The 20,824-nt window shown below is 41.5% G+C and overlaps 2 protein-coding genes across 2 annotated transcripts; both read left to right on the top strand.

The window, feature by feature from the left end:
• Positions 1 to 2,202: 2,202 nt before the first annotated feature.
• LOC138897953 (uncharacterized) lies at positions 2,203 to 2,967 on the top strand. Its single transcript, XM_070183980.1, has one exon. It carries the CDS (start codon positions 2,203 to 2,205, stop codon positions 2,965 to 2,967), a length of 765 nt encoding a protein of 254 aa, XP_070040081.1.
• Positions 2,968 to 3,945: 978 nt separating this feature from the next.
• LOC138897952 (uncharacterized) lies at positions 3,946 to 4,359 on the top strand. Its single transcript, XM_070183979.1, has one exon. It carries the CDS (start codon positions 3,946 to 3,948, stop codon positions 4,357 to 4,359), a length of 414 nt encoding a protein of 137 aa, XP_070040080.1.
• Positions 4,360 to 20,824: the final 16,465 nt, after the last annotated feature.

Raw genomic sequence — 20,824 nt, 5'->3', positions numbered from 1 at the left:
CAACACGACAATTTATATGAGTAAATAAATAGCGCAAATATTGTTCATATTCATGTTTATATTTATATATATCACTATTAACGGTTGTGCGAGGAAAACCTTTATAAGTAGGATTATAAACTTTTCTAATATAATACACAAAGTGAGGGTTAGAAGGAAAACTATAAGGTAAGCACATAATAGTAACCATTTTTGCCAATTCTTCCCGATCATTTTTTGGATCATAATATAAAATACCACCGGTAACAATGTTAATTCCCGGTTGAAATTGATTTGACCTGGTACTAAGGTCAGCCATACTAGGTGCACTTGTCCCCTCGGCCAAAACTTTCATACGAAAATATCTAGCTTTATCTTGAAGGTGTAGCAACATGTGTCTAGTCAAACTTTCCGTACCCCCCGACTTCCAACATAATTATCGTTGAAGACTTGAAGACTTCAATTCACCAACTTCACAATTTTGCACAAATTGTAACAATTAAGTAAGTAATTATAGAAGAATATTAGAGAGATATTGAGAGAGATTGATGATTTTGTAAGAAAAATAAAAGAATGAGGGGGTATTTATAGTTGAAAATAGGGAAAAAGTGTAATTATAAAAATTTTAGGGTTAAAACAAAATTTGGGGGTTAAATGGCTATTTTGCAAATAGCCAAAGACTATTTTGGCAGCAATACCCTTCTTTAATATTCTGAATCGTGCGATGAAACGGATTGTGAAACTGTTCCTCCTCTAACTCGTGCATTCCTTTAACTTTCAGTACATGGCACCTAAGAAGAGAGCAAGAACTGGCGAAGGAGCCAATGCTGCCTTAGGAGTGGCAGTTGACCTTTTACTTGGTGAGGCGGGTAAACTAGGTGCAGCGGTTCCTCTAACTGATATTTCGGTTCCATCTCAAGCCCCAGCTTCCGGTTCTGGTATTTCTGATGGGGATCTTAGGGGAGATATTCAGATGCTGACTCAGATAGTGGCCTCTCAGGCCCAAGGTCGAATGTTGCACCCACACCTTCTAGCCCACAAGGGGATTCTACTAGTTCTAGGGTGATCAGGTTTCTGCAGTTGGATCCTCCGGTGTTCACGGGTGCTAAACCCGAGGAGGACCTATAGGACTTTATTGATGAGATGCATTAGACTCTCTGGATTGTACGTGCTATTAAGACGAATGGAGTGGAGTTGGCTGCCTATCGACTGAAAGGGGTGTCATATTCTTGGTTTGAGCTGTGGGAGGACTCTCGAGAGGAAGGGAGCCCTCCAACGAGGTGGAGTGAGTTTACTGATGCTTTTATAGACCATTTCGTGCCTACCGAGACTAGGGCAGCCCATCCCGCAGAGTTTGAGAATCTTAAGCAAGGGAGTAAGAGTGTGTGGGAGTATCACATGGAGTTCACGCACCTGTCAAAATATTCTATTCACATGATGCCCACTATGGAGGCCAGAGTGCGTCGGTTTGTGCAGGGCCTTAGCCCTTTGGTTATTAATGAGGCTGTCACAACTGCCTTAAATTTTTATATGAACTATGGAAAGATGGTGGCCTTTGCTCAAGCTACAGAGACCCGTAAGTTGAAGAACATGATCGAGCGAGAGAGTAGCAGTAAGGACCGATCCGCGGGCAACTTTGGGGGGGTCATTTGGTGGGGGAAGATCATCTTTCAAGGGGGGTGATCAGGGCCATCCCAGACTCTTACTCAGTCTTCAGCCAGTGCACCAACAGTGGGGCACGGTCAGCAGCAGGGGAGTCACTTCAGGCCCAATCAGGGCAGCAAAGGACCCCACCAGCAGGGCCGATCAAGAAGGAGACTCCCGTAGCAGCAGAGGCCCCCATGCCCCAGGTGTGGGAAGATGCACTCGGGGTATCTGCTACATGGACTTACCTATATGTTACGGGTGCGGATTGATGGGTCATATTTAGAGGGAGTGTCATTCATCCTGGCAGGGTACAGGAAGGGGCACAACACAACCATCTAGTTCTGCAGCTGCTACATCTTCATCACCCCCTCCAGCTCGAGGCACTCCAGCACCAGCAGGGCGTGGTGCAGCTAGGGGTGGTGCGCAGAGTTCAGGAGGACCCCAACCATTTCTATGCTATGAGTGGTCGCCAGACTGTAGAGGCTTCTCCAGATTTTTGTCACAGGTATATTGACTATCCAAACTCATGATGTATATTCTCTTATTGACCTTGGTTCCACCTTGTCCTATGCTGCTATGGAATTTGGGATAGAACCGGAAAAACTTCCAGAGCCGTTCTCTCTATCTACTCTGGTTGGTGAGTCTATTGTGGCCGCGCTTGTTTATAGGGGCTGTATCGTCACGGTACTTGGTCGGGACACCTTGGCTGGTCTAATTGAATTGGGGATGGTCAATTTTGATGTAATTATGGGGATGGATTGGCTTTATTCATGTTTTTCTAAGCTCGACTTCCGAACTAGAACCGTGAGGTTTGAATTTCCAAATGAGCCAGTTGTTGAGTGGAAGGGGGATAATGTGGTGCCGAAGGGTAGGTTTATTTCTTACCTTAAGTCCAAGAAGATTATTAACAACGGGTGTATCTATCACTTGGTCTGGGTTACAGACACCGATGCTGAGGCACCTACACTCGAGTCTGTGCCAGTTGTGAATGAATTTCCAGAGGTCTTTCCTGATGAACTCCCTGGGATTCTGCCAGATAGGGAGATTTATTTTGGGATTGATGTGATGACACGCACGCAACCTATATCCTATTATGCCCTACAGGATGGCACCAACATAATTGAAGAACAAAAAGAGCAATTGAAGGATTTGTTAGAAAAGGGTTTTATCCGACCGAGTGTGTCACCATGGGGCACACCGGTCCTCTTTGTGAGGAAGAAAGATGGATCATTGAGGATGTGTATTGACTACCAGCAGTTCAACAAAGTCACAATAAAAAATAAATACCTGTTACCAAGAATAGATGATTTGTTTGATCAGTTACAATGTGCTAGATATTAATCCAAAATTGATTTACGGTCTGGGTATCGCCAATTAAAGATTAGGGAGAAAGATATTCCGATAATAGCTTTTAGAACCCGGTATGGGCACTTTGAATTTCTTGTAATGTCTTTTGGGCTAACAAATGCCCCGGTTGCCTTCATGGATATTAAGAATCAGGTTTTCAAGCCTTTCCTCGACTCCTTTGTGATAGTATTCATTGACGATATTCTTGTATATTCACGAGGTCGGGAGGACTATGCCGATCATCTCAGGACAGTGTTGCAGACTCTTCATCAGCACCAATTGTACGCAAAATTTTCAAAGTGTGAATTTTGGCTCGAATCTGTCACATTCATGGGTCATGTATTCTCTATAGAAGGAATTAAGTTTGATCCTCAAAAGACTTCAGCAGTAAAGAATTGTCCTAGACCTACAACGCCAACCGAGATTCGTAGCTTCTTCGGCTTAGTAAGGTATTACAAGAAGTTTGTGGAGGGGTTCTCTACTCTTGCCTCTCCATTGACTAAATTGACTCAGAAAGCGGTTAAGTTCCAATGGTCTGATGCTTGTGAAAGGAGCTTCCAGGAGTTGAAATAGAGATTGACTAAGACGTTGGTGTTGACCCCGCCAGAGGGTACACAAGGGTTTATGGTATATTACGATGCTTCAAGGATCGGCCTTGGGTGTGTATTAATGCAACACGACAAGGTTGTATCTTATGCTTCTAGGCAACTCAAGAATCATGAAAAGTACTATCCAACTCATGACTTAGAACTTGCGGCGGTGGTTTTTGCTTTGAAGATTTGGCATCATTATTTGTATGGGGTCCATGGGGATGTATTCACGGACCACAAGAGTCTCCAATATATTTTCAAGAAAAAGGAGCTGAATCTGAGGTAGAGAAGATGGCTTGAGTTACTCAAGGATTACGACATCGATATTCTGTATCACCCGGGGAAAGAAAATGTTGTGGCGGATGCTCTTAGCTGGAAATCTATGGGTAGTTTGGCTCACTGGGAGTCATGTCAAAGGCCGTTGGCCAGGGAGGTTCATCTGCTAGCCAGTTTGGGAGTTCGTTTTGCGGACTCTAGTGAAGGAAAGGTAATTGTTCAAAATAGGGCCGAATCATCACTTATTTTGGAAGTCAAAGAGAAGCAATACAACGATCCAATGTTGGTACAGCTGAAGGAGGGGATTCATATACATAAAACTATGGATTTTGCGCTTGGCATGGATGATGGTACACTAAGGTACCAAGGAAGACTATGTGTTCCGAATGTAGATGGTCTCTGGGAAAGAATCATAACCGAGGCTCACACTTCTGGGTATTCCATGCATCCAGGTTCTACAAAGATGTATCATGATCTCAAGGAAGTCTATTGGTGGAATGACATAAAAAGGACTGTGTAGGACTTTCTGGCAAGGTGTCCAAATTGTCAGCAAGAAAAGGCCGAACATCAACGACCTAGTGGGTTGGCACAAAACATAGAAATTCCAATGTGGAAGTGGGAAATGATTAATATAGACTTCGTGGTAGGGTTACCGCGCACTCCGCACAAGTTTGACTCAATTTCGGTGATCGTGGACTGACTCACGAAATCACCACACTTCTTGCCAGTTAAATCTACTGACATAGCGGAATAGTATGCTCAGTTATATATCAAGGAAATAGTCAAGCTGCATGGCACTCCAGTTTCTATCATCTCCGATCGAGGGGCTCAGTTCACGGCCAATTTTTGGAAGAAATTTATCAAGGTTTGGGTACTCAGGTAAATCTTAGTACAACCTTCCATTCACAGACCGACGGGCAAGCAGAGCGGACTATTCAGACGCTTGAGGACATGTTGTGTGCTTGTGTTCTTAACTTCAAGGGTAGCTGGGATGATCATTTGCCACTCATAGAGTTTGCTTATAACAACAGCTTTCATGCAAGTATTCAGATGGCACCATTTGAGGCATTGTATGGTAGGAGATGTAGATCTCCCATTGGGTGGTTCGAGATTGGGGAAGCTGAGTTGATAGGGCCAGACCTCATCCATCAGGCTATGGAGAAGGTTAAGATCATAAATAAGCGGTTGAAAACTGCTAAGCGTCATCAAAAATCCTATTCGGATGTTCGTCCAAAGACTTAGAGTTCAAAGAAGATGATTGGGTATTTCTGAAGGTTTCCCCCATAAAGGGTATAATGTGGTTCGGAAAGAAAGGGAAATTAAATACGAGGTATGCCGGGCCATACAAAATCTTCCAGAGGATCGATCAGGTGGCGTACAAGCTTGAGCTATCACCCGAGATGTCATTAGTGCACCCGGTATTCCATGTGTTCATGTTGAAGAAGGTAGTTGGAGATCCGTCAGCTATTGTGCTGGTTGAGGCAGTTGAGGTTAATAAAGAACTGTCATATGAAGAAATACCGGTTGTCATTCTTGATAGGCAATTTTGGAAGTTGAGAAATAAATAAATTGCCTCCGTAAAAGTGTTATGGGGGAGGCCGAGGAACAGATGAAGAAGAAGTATCCTTACTTGTTTGAATAGCTGTGTAATCCTTTTTATGAACTTGTCGCCTATGAATTTTGTATCACTTGTTCAATTAATGTAAATATGTTCCTTTTGATTATATGTTGTTTACATGAGGCCATGGTTGGTATTGTTATGAGTTATGTTACATCGTTGGATTGTGTACATGTTTTTAGGATGTGATTCTGGGGCTCTCTGACAGGTAGATAGGCTTAGTTACAAAGGAAACTCTGGCGAATGTTTTGGAAATTTGGGGAGTTAGTTAAATTTGGGGCTGCTGGTGTGGGGTATGAAAACCTGAGTTGCATAAGGTGCTAATAGTAGACCATGATCCTCATTCGAGGATGAATGATCTTAAGTGGGGGAGGATGTAAGGCCCCGTAAAAGTTTTCCTAAAAACCCGGATTCCATGATGTCGAAGTAGGCGTAGAGGTTAATAGTAGTACAAATTCTTCGCGGCAAGCTTGCGAGCCGCAGTTCGGACTTTTTGGATTGAACAGTGCGATGGAAAGTTGAAGGAAAATGTTGGGCAGAAGTAGGCATTTTTGTGGCCCGTTCTGTGACCGTAGAACCACTCTGCGGACCGCAGAATGGCCGCATAGTGGAGCAGTCTTTTGGGCCATTTTTAATGGCATTTTTGCGGCCCATTATGCGACCGCATAACCATTTCGTGGGCCGCACTCTTGTCGCATATCCCACTTTGGGATTTTTCGGAGGGAACCGTTCTGCGGTGCATTATGCGACCGCAGAACAGGTCTGCGGGCCGCATAGTGACCGCAGACCTAGTCAGTTCCTTTCCAGTTTTGGAACCCAAATTTCGCGATCATTTTGCGGACCGCATAATCATTATGTGGTTGCATATGCGACCACAAAACCTGTTCAAGAGCTTCATTTTAGGGGTTTTTAAACCCGATCCTATTCCGTTAACACACATCCCATAGACCGTTTTGAGCTCATTTCTGATATCTTTAGAGTGAGAGAGAGAGTCCTAGAGGGAGAAAGTGATCTTCATCAAATTACTCTTCAATTCTTGCTTAAAACCTTTGAAGATTGTCAAGAGAAGCACCCTAGGTCTTCATCCTAAGAGGTAAGATTCCATCACCAAGCTCTTAATTTCTAAATATAACTAGAATGGGCAATTAGTAAGGTAGTTCATGGGGATGGGAGTCACCTTGCATTCATGTATTCTTAAGGTACGTGTCACGACCCAACTCCATGTCAGGCCGTGTTGGCGTCCAGCACCATTGCCAGACAAGCCAACACTAAACAACTTAGTGATTTTCCATTTTTTATTAAGCAATTCCAATATCTAACATTACTTAAATTTAAAGCATTTGATAAATAACGGATTTTTAAGGCAAACAAACAGAAATGCCTAAAAGCAGTTATAACTATTGAACTGCAACCCAAAAACAAAGTCTACTAACATGTGCCAAGATCTAGTGTCACAAGTGTGTGGGCAACTAGTAGAATATACAAAAGATAACTATCCTACTGTCTGAAATAGAATAGACAGATATAAACAAAAGAGAAACTCCGGCATGCTGTTGAACGACTCAGAAGGGGCAGCTGACCGTGAAGTCTCGGTCCAAAATTAGGTATGCGCGCCGGGCGGGTAACTTGATGCACCAACCTCAGATCCTGTACAATTAAGTACAGAAGCGTAGTATGAGTACATAAACAACATGTACTCAGTAAGTATCCTGCCTAACCATGAAGAAGTAGCGACAAGGTGTTGACTAGACACTTACTAGGGCCAATAATAAAATAATTAAAGTGTTATGCTAAGAATGGATATCATGAATAATACTGACAGTTCAATAACAGGAAGGGATAAGTTCTTCTTTCTAAATTATAAATTTAAATTTCAGTAATATCATTTAACAACTTACATTTCAAGGCATTTACGCAGTATAAATCATGGAGAGTTCCAAATAATTAACATGCGCAATTATGCCGAGGTCGTACGGCTCGGCCCAACAAAATATTAAATTATGCACTGCCAGAGGGTCGAATGACGCGAGCCATAGATGCATCTATTTACTACCGAGGCGCTCGACCCGATCCACAAATAACAATTTATTTTCAAGGAAACACACATTTACCATTTATAGTCAAGTATTTCATACATATCCTCAAGCAAGTGAGTATAACCTTCTATAAATATTCTATCAACTTCCAACATGACTTAAGTGATTATATTAGAAAGTAAGGACGCAAGCATTTTAAATATAGCATGATACGTGTCCTAAACTACCCGGACGATAACATGATAGTAGCTACGTACGGAATCCCGTCACCACGTACACACGTAGCCCCCCACAGATAGGTACAAACATTTATTTAATTCACCTATGGGGTTAATTCCCTCTTACAAGGTTAGAAAGGAGACTTACCTCGTCTCAAAGCCTACTTCCTAATTCAAGAATGCGCTCAAACCTCCAAATTTGACACCAAACGACTCGAAGCTAGTCAAACATTACATACACTAATCAATCTATGGTCAAAAGTTCATAATTCCACCATTTAAGTGATTTCCCAACATAAATTGCAAGATTCCTAAACTTCACCCCCGGTCCCACATGCTCGGATTCCGGAAATATTTAAAGAAAGTTGTTACCCATGACCTAAGGAACATAAATATATGATTATCACTAAGTTTCATGGTCAATTTCGTGGTAAAAATCTGATTCTTGTCAAACCCTAGGTGTTTCATCTTACCCATGATTTCTACCAATTTTCATGTTGGAATCTATCCAAAATCTATGTATTGAACTCACAATAGGTAGAAATTACTTACCTCCAAAAGCTAGGTGGAAATCCCTCTCAAGAAGCTCCAATAATCGCCCAAAGAGTGAGAGAAAAATGATTGAAAATGATTTAAGTCCCGTATTAATTGAATCTCACTGCCCCAGCGATTTTCGCACCTGTGGTGCATAGGCCGCACCTGTGGATCCGCTTCTGCGGACCAGGTGTCCGCTTCTGCAGAGTTGGCTGGGCCGGCTAGGGCCGCATCTACGGATGGGCTCCTGTTTCTGCGGTCCCACATCTGCATAGAAGGAGCCGCATCTATGGAATTGGCTGGACCGGCTGGGGCCGCCTCTGCAGAGGCTTGCCTCGCACCTGCGGCTGGCCAACTGCAGGTGCAGTTATGACAGAACAGGGGAGTTTCAGTTATTGCTTCAGCTCCCAAAATGGTCCGAGCCTTGTCCGATCGACTCTCGGGGGCCCCGGGCCCCGCTCGAATATACCAACAAGTTTGGAATCATAAAACGGACTAGCTCGAATCAAACATAAGAACTTAAGAACTTCAAGTTATTTAATTTACTTCCAATGCTATGAAACGTACTTAAACTACTCGGATTGACACCAAATTTTGCATGCAAGTCTTAAATGACATTACAGAACTATTACCCATTTCGGAATTCCGTTTGGACCTTGAAATCACCAAAACCCGTTCCAAACCAAATTTAAAGAACTTCAAGAACCAAATTTTGATATTACGCGCCGAAACGCTCCCAAGTCATCCAAAACCCGATCCGAACATACGCCCAAGTCTGAAATTTTCATATGAACCTATTGGAACCATCAAATCCCGATTCCGAGGTTGTTTACTCAAAATGTTGACCAAAGTCAAACTTGGCCTTTTAAACCCACCTTAAGGAACCAAGTATTCTGATTTCAACCCAAACCCCTCCAAATCCCAAACCAACCATCCTCGCAAGTCATAAATCAGTAAAAACAAGTACGGGAAGTCCTATTTAGGGGAACCGGGTTCTAGAAGGCAAAACAACCGGTCGGGTCATTATATTGTCCACCTATTAAACAAACATTCGTCCTCAAATGAGTTTAGATTCATATCTGAAGTGCTAAACAAGTGTGGATATCTGCTCCGCATATCCTCCTCGGACTCCCAGGTCGCATCCTTGACTGGTTGGCCCCTCCACTGGACCTTAACCGCGGAAATCCTCTTGGATCTCAACTGGCGATCCTGTCTACCAACAATAGCAACTGGCTCCTCATCATAACCCAAGCTCTCATCCAACTGAATAATACTGAAGTCTAATATATGAGTCAAGTCGGCGTGATATCTTCGGAGCATAGACACGTGAAAAACTGGATGAACCCCTTATAGGCTGGGAGGTAAAGAAAGCTAATAAGCAACCTCCCCAACTCACCTCAACACCTCAAATGGGCCTATAAATCTTGGGATCAACTTGCCCTTCTTTTCGATTCTCATAATACCCTCCATCGGTGAGACTTTCAAGAGAACCTTCTCGCCGACCATAAATGATACATCACGCGCCTTCTGATCCGCGTAGCTCTTCTGTCTGGACTGTGCTGTATGAAATCGCTCCTAGATCAACTTTACCTTTTCCAAGGCATCCATTACCAAATCAGTACCATATAACTTGGCCTCGCCGGGATCAAACCACCCGATGGGAGAATGATATCACCGACCATATAAAGCCTCAAATGGAGCCATCTCGATGCTGGACTGGTAACTGTTGTTGTAAGCAAACTCAGCCAAATGCAAGAACTGATCCCACTATCCCCCAAAGTGAATATCACATGCTCTTAGCATGTCCTCCAATATCTGAACTGTCCGCTCTGACTGCCTGTCGGTATGAGGAAGAAATGCAGTGCTGAGCTCTACATGGGTACCCAACTCACTCTGTACGGTTCTCCAGAAATGCGAAGTGAACTGAGGGCCTCTATCTGATATGATGGAAATAGGCACACCGTGTAACCGGACTATCTCCCGAATATAAATCTAGGAAAACCTCTCTGAAGTATAAGTAGGGGCAACTGGAATGAAGTGTGCCGAATTGGTCAACCTATCAACAATGACCCAAACTGTATCGAACTTTCACAAAGTCCGCGGCAAGCCAACTACAAAGTCCATAGTGACGCTCCCATATCTACTCGGGTATAGTCATCTGCTGGAGTAGGCCTCCTGGCCTTTGATGCTCATACTTAACCTGCTGGCAATTTAGGCATCTAGCTACATACTCAACTATGTCCTTCTTCATCCGCCGCCACCAATAATGTTGCCTCAGGTCATGATACATCTTCGTAGCACCTGGATGAATAAAGTACCGAGAATTGTGTGCCTCCTCTAGAATCCTCTCCCTAAAGTCATCGACATTAGGAACACAGAGGTGACCCTGAAGCCGCAGAACACCATCCCCGCCAATAGAAACCTCTTTGGCACCACCCTGTAGTACCGTCTCTCTAAGAACTGCCTAGTGCGGATCATCAAACTGTCAGGCCTTGATCTGCCACAATAATGAAGACTGAGCAACAACATATGCAAGAAATTGGCTGGGCTCTAAAATATCCAACCTTACCAGTCTGTTAGCCAAGGGCTGAATGTCAAAAGCTAGTGGCCTCTCCTCTGCTGAAATGAATGCCAAGCTACCCATACTCTCTGCCTTCCTGCTCAAGGCATCCGCGACTACATTCGCCTTGCCCGGATGATAAAGAATGGTGATGTCATAAGTCCTTCAGTAACTCAAGCCATATGCCCTTCCTTAAATTGAGATCTCTTTGCTTGAACAAGTGTTGCAAGCTACAATGATCAGTATAAACCTCACACGACACCCCATACAGATAATGCCTCCATATCTTAAGAGCATGAACAATCGCGACTAACTCTAGGTCGTGCACAGGGTAATTCTTCTCATGAATCTTCAGCAGACGCGAAGCATATGCAATAACTTGCCCCTCCTGCATCAATACACAACCCAAGCCAACGTGTGAAGCATCGCAATATATCGTATACATCCCCAAGCCAGAAGGCAACACTAGAACCAGTGATGTAGTCAAATATATCTTGAGCTTCTGGAAGCTTGCCTCACAATCATCGGACCAACGGAACAGAGGACCTTTTTGGGTCAATCTAGTTAGAGGTGTTGCAATGAATAAGAAACCCTACACAAACTGACAATAATAACATGCTAACCCCAGGAAACTCCTGATCTCAGTCACTGAAGTGGGACGAGGCCAACTCTGAACTGCCTCAATCTTCTTGAGATCTACCTTAATACCTTCTCCTGATACAATATGCCCCAATAATGCCACAGACTCTAGCCAAAACTCACACTTGGAGAACTTAGCATATAGCTTCTGTCCTCGTAATGTCTGAAGTACCACTCTCAAATATTGTTGGTGCTCCCCCAGGCTACGTGAGTAAATAAAGATGTCATCAATGAAGAAAATAACAAAGGAATCAATATAAGGCCTAAACACTTTGTTCATCAAATCCATGAATGTCACTGGGGCATTAGTCAAGCCGAAGGACATCACTAGAAACTCATAATGACCATATTTAGTACGGAAAGCAAGTCTTCAGGACATTTGAGTCCCGAATCTTCAGCTGATGATACCCTGATCTCAAGTCAATCTTAGAGAACACCCTAGCACCGTGCAACTGGTCAAACAAATCATCAATGCGCGGCCACGGGTACTTGTTCTTGATGGTAACTTTGTTCAATTGGCGATAATCAATGCACATCCGCATATTCCCATCTTTCTTCTTCACAGATAGCACTGGTGTACCCCAAGGTGACACACTCGGTCTGACAAACCCCTTTGCTAACAACTCATCAAGCTGCTCCTTAAAATCCTTCAACTCTTTCGGAGCCATACGGTATGGTGGGATGGATATAGGCTGGTTACCTGGAGTCAAATCAATACAGAAATCAATATCGTGATCTGGTGGCATGCTTGGAAGGTTAGAAGGGAACACCTCGGCAAATTCCGGGACTACTGGCACTGAATCAATCGCCAGAGACTCTGCGGTGGTATCCCGAACATAGGCTAGATAAGCCAAACAACCCTTCTCGACCATATGTCGAGCTTTCAAAAAAGAGATAACCCGACTAGACGTACTAACGGAGGAACCCTTCCACTCTAATCTCAACAATTCTGGCATCGCTAAGGTAATAGTCTTGGCATGACAATCAAGGATGGCATGATATGGGGATAACCAGTCCATGCCCAAGATGACCTCAAAGTCGATCATATCAAGCAACAGAAGATTTGCTCTAGTCTTTTGACCACAGAATGTGACCACACAGGACCGGTAGATCCGATCCACAACCACAGAATCGCCTAAAAGAGTGGACACAAAAATAGGAGTACCCAAGGACTCATGAGAAACATCCAGAAAATGAGCAAACAAAGATGACATATATGAATAGGTGGACCCTGGATCAAATAATACCGAAGCATCTTTACCGCATACAGAAATAATACCTGTGATCATGGCATCTAAGGCCAATGTATCTGGTCCTGCCGGAAAAGCATAGAATCTGGCTGGAGCGCCAGCGGGCTGGCCTCTGCCTAACTGAACAATAGCTGCCTGGCATCCCCCTGCCTGGCCTCCACCTCTAGGACGACCCCTGCCAGCCTGCCCTTAACTTGTGAGACCTACGTGAACCTAGTGCTCTGATACCATGTTGTCACGACCCAACTCCATGTCAGGCCGTGAGGTCGTCCAACACCATTGCCAGACAAGCCAACAATGAACAACTTAGTGATTTCCCATTTTTATTAAGCTATTCCAATATCTAACTTTACTTAAATTTAAAGCATTTGATAAATAACGGATTTTTAAGGCAAACAAACGGAAATACCTAAAAGCAGTTATAACTATTGGACTACAACCCAAAAATCAAAGTCTACTAACATGTGCCCAGATCTAGTGTCACAAGTGTGTGGGAAACTAGTAGAATATACAAAATATAACTATCCTACTGTCTGAAACATAAGAGACAGATAAAAACAAAAGAGAAACTCCGGCATGCTGCTGAACGACTCAGAAGGGGGCAACTCACCGTGAACTCTCGGTCCAAGATCAGGTATGCGCACCAGGCGGGTAACTAGATGAACCAGCCTCATATCCTGTACAATAAAGTACAAAAGCGTAAATGTATCTATTTACTACCGAGGCGCTCGACCCGATCCACAAATAATAATTTATTTTCAAGGAAACACACATCTCCTATTTACAGTCAAGTAATTCATACAAATCCTCAAGCAAGTGAGTATAACCTTCTATAAATATTCTATCAACTTCCAGCATGACATAAGTGCTTATATTAGCAAGTACAGAGGCAAGCATTTCAAATATAGCATGATACGGGTCCTAAACTAACCGTACGATAACATGATAGTAGCTACGTACGGACTCTCGTCACCACGTACGCACGTAGCCCCCCATAGATAGGTACAAACATTTATTTAATTCACCTATGGGGTTAATTCCCTCTTACAAGGTTAGAAAGGAGACTTACCTCGTCTCAAAGCCTACTTCCCAATTCAAGAACGCGCTCAAACCTCCAAATTTGATGCCAAACGACTCGAAACTAGTCAAACATTACATAAACTAATCAATCTATACTCAAAAGTTCATAATTCCACCATTTAAGTGATTTCTCAACCTAAATTGCAAGATTCCTAAAATTAACCCTCGGGCCCACATGCTCGGATTCCAAAAATGTTTAAAGAAAGTTATTACCCATGACCTAAGGAACATAAATATATGATTATCACTAAGTTTCATGGTCAATTCTGTGGTAAAAATCTCATTCTTGTCAAACCCTAGGTTTTTCACCTAACCCATGATTTCTATCAATTTTCATGGTGAAATCTACCCAAAATCTATGTATTGAACTCACAATAGGTAGAAATTAGTTACCTCCAAAAGCCAGGTGGAAATCCCTCTCAAGAAGCTCCAATAATCGCCCAAAGAGTGAGAGAAAAATGAGTGAAAATGGCTTAAGTCCCGTATTAATTGAACCTAGCTGCCCTAGTGATTTTCGCACCTGCGGATCTGCTTCTGCGGACCAGGTGTCCACTTCAACGGAGTTGGCTGGGTCGGCTATGGCTGCATCTGTGGATGGTCTCCCGCTTCTGCAGTCTCGCTTCTGCGTAGAAGGAGCCGCATCTGCGGAATTGGCTGGGCCGGATGGGGCCGCATCTGCGGAGTCTTGTCTCCCACCTACGAGCTCGCACCTACGGCTGGCCAATCGCAGGTGAGGTTATGACAGAACTAGGGAGTTTCAGCTATTGCTTCAGCTCCCGAAATGGTCCGAGCCTCGTCCAATCGATACTCGGGGACCCCGGGGCCCGCCCGAACATACCAACAAGTTTGGAATAATAAAACGGACTCGCTCGAACTCTTGGAACGCCCGTAACAACATTAAAACTAGGAATCGCACCCCAAAACCAATTGAATCAAACTTAATAACTTCAAGTTCTTTAATTTACTTCCAATGCTATGAAACATACTTAAACTACTCGAATTGACACCAACGTTTTCGTGCAAGTCTTAAATGACATTACGGAACTATTCCCAGTCTCTGAATTCCGTTTGGACCTCAAAATAACCAAAACCCCTTCCAAACCAAATTTAAAGAACTTCAACAACCAACATTTGATATTAGGTGTCGAAACGCTCCCGAGTCATCCAAAACCCAATCCGAACATACGTCTAAGTCCAAAATCGTCATACGAACCTATTGGAATTGCCGAATCCCGATTCCGAAGTCATTTACTCAAAATATTGACCGAAGTCAAACTTGGCCTTTTAAGCCCACCTTAAGGAACCAAGTGTTCTGATTTTAACCCAAACTCTTCAAAATCCCGAACCAACCATCCCCGCAAGTCATAAAGTACGGGAAGTCTTATTTAGGGGAACAGGTTTCTAGAAAGCAAAATGACCGGTCGGGTCGTTACAGTACATGGGGAGGTTGTGAGTTAAAGATAGAAAAGAATAGGGTGTGGGATGGTGAAGTCTTTCATAAAAGGGCCATGAAACCTTAATACACACATAGTGTTTTATAAAATGCTCAAGTGAGCTAGAATCATGATCGTTTTCTAATTTTTCGTTCAATTTTTGCTATATTGCTAAAATAGATTGAAGTTTCTAATATTCCGGAACATCTTAGAGTTTTAAGAAGCTCAATTGAGGTATGTTGGCTAAAACCCCTTTTCTTATAATTGAACCATATGGTATTCATGAAATCGATGCAAGTCCCAAATTGAACGTCCTAGAATTTTCTATCCCGAATGTGCTTGTATTGAAAATAAATGTGTAATATGTATTCCCATGCTTTCATCATGTTATCTCGTCATCTGAGGAAATGTTCAAAACTTAGAATATGTGCTAAAAATGCCTAGACTTCAAGTCAAATTTTATTAAAGACTGCTATGCCAAATTGTGTGAAAAGCCTCTATGTGCCTTAGATTCTAAATTGCTCACATGTGAAATCCAAAGTCTTGAATGAAAAACCGTGTTGTTATTGATTATAATCATAATGTTGGAATGTGGAAAAGAACATGAATCATGAAATACGGCCAAGCGCCAAGAATAACTTTATAATTGGGACCACTCGTGCCATTATTTTGAAAAGATGAAAAGAAATATGAAATGAGATGAGTGATTGAAAAAGGGTGATGTCTCAAAGGAGATGACTTAGCCGATCAGGCCTAGATCAAACTCCGTGTAAGAACACAGTGGCATTGTGGATGAAATTGTGAATATGGTTGATGTCTCCAATGCGATGACCTAGCCAATCATGCCATGATCGGATTCCGTGTAAGAACACAGTGTTATTGTGGATTGTGTCATATTGGCACTAAAAACCACCCAACCTAATAACGTGGAAATCGACTTGAAAATCTATGTGATCCTTAACTTGATTTTTTAGTGTTATTTACAGCCCATATTGCATTCTTGACTGTTTCCCCTGTATTATTGTTCATTCTATTGAGATAGTGTTTTAGTTTTACATACTAGTACTATTCGATAGTACTAACGTCCCTTTTGCCGGGGGTGTTGCATCTTTAAATGGATGCAGGTGGTTCCATAGCAGATAGTGTTGATCATAGATAGTGTTGCATCCTCTTGTCAGCTGACTCGGTGAGCCCCATTTCATTCCGAGGTCATGTATTGTACCTTTTGTTTATATTGTGGTCACTTTTTGAGGTATAGCCTAGGCCTTGTTGCCGACATTATCTTTATTCTCTTTTGTATCTTTAGAGGCTTCGTAGACACTATGTGGGTTGTATATGGGTGCTAGAAAGATCAACAGATCATGTTGTGTTTTAGGCTCTTAGTCCACTCAGTCACAAGGATGTATGTATTTTTGAAACTTAACAATGATGTAACAAAATGAAACGACTTAGTAGTGTATATACGTATGAACTTTCTACTGCCTAACTAATGAGATCATGCATTCTCTTTATCATAGATGAGTCGGGTAGATAGTGTCTAACATGCTTGCTCGACCGGAACCACTCGGTGGAGCGTCGGTCATGCTTCCCGAGGTTGGGGTGTGATATATATTCTACCAGGGTGAATCCTTTTTTACAAAATTACTTCAGCCCAAAATTGCTTCAGTCCAAAATCCTTCATCACGAAGCTGATGGTCTACTCATGAACGCGAAGGTTACTCAGCTCTACCCTATGTGAACGCGGAAGCAGTATCGTGAACACGTAGGCAAAATGGCCTGGAGACTCAATCGACCAACTTCGTCAACGCAAACGCGAGACCTCATCGCAAACGCGTAGACCAATTACCTTAGAGCTTCGGGAATGCGGGAAATCCATCGCGAATGTGAAGCACAAATCCCACCTGCAACCCGTTCCTCTTGGCGAACGCGGATATCCCCTCGCGAACGGGAAGAAGGAAACCAACAACTGGAGAACCAGAAAATTCTGCAATTCTTCACAAGTCCAAAATGATCCGTTAAGCATCCAAAACTCACCCGAGACCCCCAGGACCTCAACCAAATGTACCTACCAGTCCTAATACACCATACAAACTTAGTCGAGCCCTTATAACACCTAAAACAACAAGAAAAACACGAATCACCCTCCAATCCAAACTTAATGAAGATGAAACTTCAAATTTCCACAACCGATGTTGGAACCTACCAAACCACGTCCGATTGACCTTAAATTTTGCGCATAGGCCATATTAATCATTACAGACGTACTCCAATTTCCAGAATTGGATTCCGACCCCGGTATCAAAAGTCTACTATCGATCAAAAATGGCCAAAAATTCGACTTTCACCATTTCAAGCCTAAATCAGCTACAAAGCTCCAAAATATAATCTGGAGACGCCCCTAAGCTCGAAATCACCCAACGGAACTAACGGAACCGACGAAACTCCATTACGGAGTCATCTTTACACAATTCCAACTAAGGTCAAAATCTTAAGGCTTAAGCTTCCGTTTAAGGACTAAGTGTCCCAAAATACTTCGAAACCAAAAACAAAACTCCCGGCAAGTCACATAAGAATAAAAAGATACGGAGAAAGAAGTAAATAGGGGATCGGGGCTAATACACTCAAAACGTCCGGTCGGGTCGTTACACAAAAACTTAAGCATGTTTAGTCTAAAGTTTTAGCAAATGAACTATTAAACTTCCGCTTGTTTAGACTGAAGTTTTGGATAAAACTCATGACAAAACTATAGACTTCAGAAAAAATCTTCAGCATGTTTTGGATGAAGTTTTAGCAAATGAACTAAGGGGTCGTTTGGTAGGGTGTATAAGAATAGTGCGAAATAAGGTGTATTAGTAATTCATGGATTAGTAATTCATGGGTTAGTAATGCAAGCATTAGTTATGCAGATATTATTTATTATCTACTGTTTGGTGTGGTGTATTAAATTATAATGCATTGCTTAATTTTTAAGAAAAATAGTTGTTTACAAAAATGCCCTCCATATTCTCTAGCTTTAAGGGACTTTAAGGATAATTTTGTCTTTAACCATGCTAATGCATGCATTAATAGCCTTGGTATTACTAATGCCATGGTTTTCTATGCATTACTTGTGCATAGGATAATGCCAAGTATGATGTATAACTAATACAAGTATTAGTTATAAACATGTTGAAAAATATACTAAACAAGGTATTACTAATGCAAAGAGCTAATGCATGCATTATTTTTTCTAATACCTCCTACCAAACGACCCCTAAGTAACTTCAGCATGCATTATCAAAAACTCATTAGAAAATTACATACCACAAGACAAAAACATAAGCATGTTTAGTCTAAAATTTTAGCAAATGAACGAAAACATCTCAACTTGTTTAGACTGAAGTTTCAGATAAAACTCATGACAAAACTGTAGACTGCAGAACAAAACTTCAGTATGTTTTGGTATGAAGTTTTGGCAAATGAACTAAATAACTTCAGCATGCATTAGCAAAAACTCATTAGAAAATTACAAATTGCAGGATAAAAACTTAAGCATGTTTACTTTGATGCTTTAGCAAATGAACTAAAAAACTTCAGCATGTTTAGACTGAAGTTTCAGATAAAACTCATGATAAAATTGTAGACTGCAGGACAAAACTCCAGCATGTTTTGGTATGAAGTTTTAACAAATGAACTACATAACTTCACCATGCATTAGCAAAAACTCATTAGAAAATTACATACTGCAGGACAAAAACTTAAGCATGTTTAGTCTGAAGTTTTAGCAAATGAACTTAAAAATTTCAGCATGCATTAGCATGAAGTTTTAGCTTCAATGTGATGTTTTTCACGAATGAGGTTGCATATCACACAATTAATGCATGATACAGGTTTTATATTATTTGTCAGGGGTATAATTATCATATTATTACGGTTTTTTGTCAGTTGGCTACCAAATCAATAATTTTTAAAAATAAGGTACATGTTAAAAGATGACACAAATATAGGGTACGACTGCAAATTCCCCAAGGAAAGGGGCATCCATATAATAAAATCTTCAAAGTTGACATATTTTATTATTTTCAAAAAATTGCATTTTGGTCCTGTTTTTAAAAAAAGGCTCTTAGTGTTTTCCCCCCTTTAATTTGTGAGATTTTTACTCAGTTTCTCACTTTTTAAAGAGTATTCTCATAAATAATTAGTATTTTTGTTTATTCCAAAAATAGCAAACTATTTTACCATTTTAGCAGATCTAATTTTGAATATAACTTTGAAAGTTTGACCAATTCTATCATGTCCCTAAAAAATGTAATGAACCAAAATCCACTATAGGTCATGATGGCACCTAACGCCGTCGTCAGGCAAGCCAATGGTGATTTACCAATTTGATTGCTCATTTTATTACTTTCAAAATTATAAATTTTAATAAGAAAAGGAGATTTACACTTCCAAGTCATGGGAACGTACAAAATTTATAATTTATAAAAGAAATAAAAGGCGATAATAATGTACAAACCCTAAACATCAACTAGTATAACCTCAAACCCCGGTATCACAAGTGCATTAGCATTTTCTAAGGAGTACAATAATAATACAACATCTGTCCAGAATGTAAATAAGAATGGATAAAATGAATAGCAATAATACAACATCTGTCCAGAATGTAAATAAGAATGGATAAAATGAATAGCACGATGGAGACTCGGGGTACTACGATGCGTAGCTTGGATTGTAGCTCACATAAAGTCTCCTCAGCAGATGCGCCTACGCGCCAAGATGATCACCAAGTGAACCTGTCAGATCGTGCACATTTAGTGCAGAAGTGCAATATGAGTACGTAAATCAACGCGTACTCAGTATGTATCTAGCCTAACCCCGGAGAAGTAGCGGCGAGGGGTCGACATCGACACTTACTAGAGGTCTAATAAAATAATTTAATTATTCATAACAGATATGAAGTGCACAACGATAGTGGGGTAAATCTGTAAATTTTATAACCTTCCAAATATTTCTTTTAAAGTATAAATTTCTCGAACTTGTATTCTACCTTAACATCTCAGATAATGCCAAGTACCAATATCAAATAAATAAGGAATACCATAAAAATGTCGGGCTTCAATGGAAGGTTCATCTCGTGAATGTTCGGACAACGAGCGATATAACGCACGATTCTACCGAGGTCGTTCGTCCCGATCTAGAATAATGTATACACTGTCGAAGGTCGAGCGGCACGAACCATAAATGCATCTATTATACTATCGAGGCATTCGACTAGGTCCACAAGAAAAGAAGGAAGTTACCGAATTATGAGACACGTATTTACAATATAGTGCATGAGCACAGAACGAATATAATTTTTACCGTTTCTCAAATAACTCGCCCACAACTCAAAGTGTTAAGGCTTGGCCTATTATACATATATTTATTTCTAAATCAAATTCAGTTATAACTTTAATTAATTAAGCCAGCAGAACGAGTTTAAATAATTAAATTATTACATGATAAAGTCCTAAGTCTACCCGGGCATAAACATGCTTTATCTACGTACGGACTTTCATCACCTCGTGCGTACGTAGTACCCCACAACTAGTTGCACATAATAATAAATATCACCTAGGGATAGTTTTCCCCTCACAAG

This window comes from Nicotiana tomentosiformis, chromosome 8 (genome assembly GCF_000390325.3).
Source record: "Nicotiana tomentosiformis chromosome 8, ASM39032v3, whole genome shotgun sequence".
NCBI classification, from domain to species: domain Eukaryota; kingdom Viridiplantae; phylum Streptophyta; class Magnoliopsida; order Solanales; family Solanaceae; genus Nicotiana; species Nicotiana tomentosiformis.
This window is presented reverse-complemented; position numbering and strand designations above follow the sequence as displayed.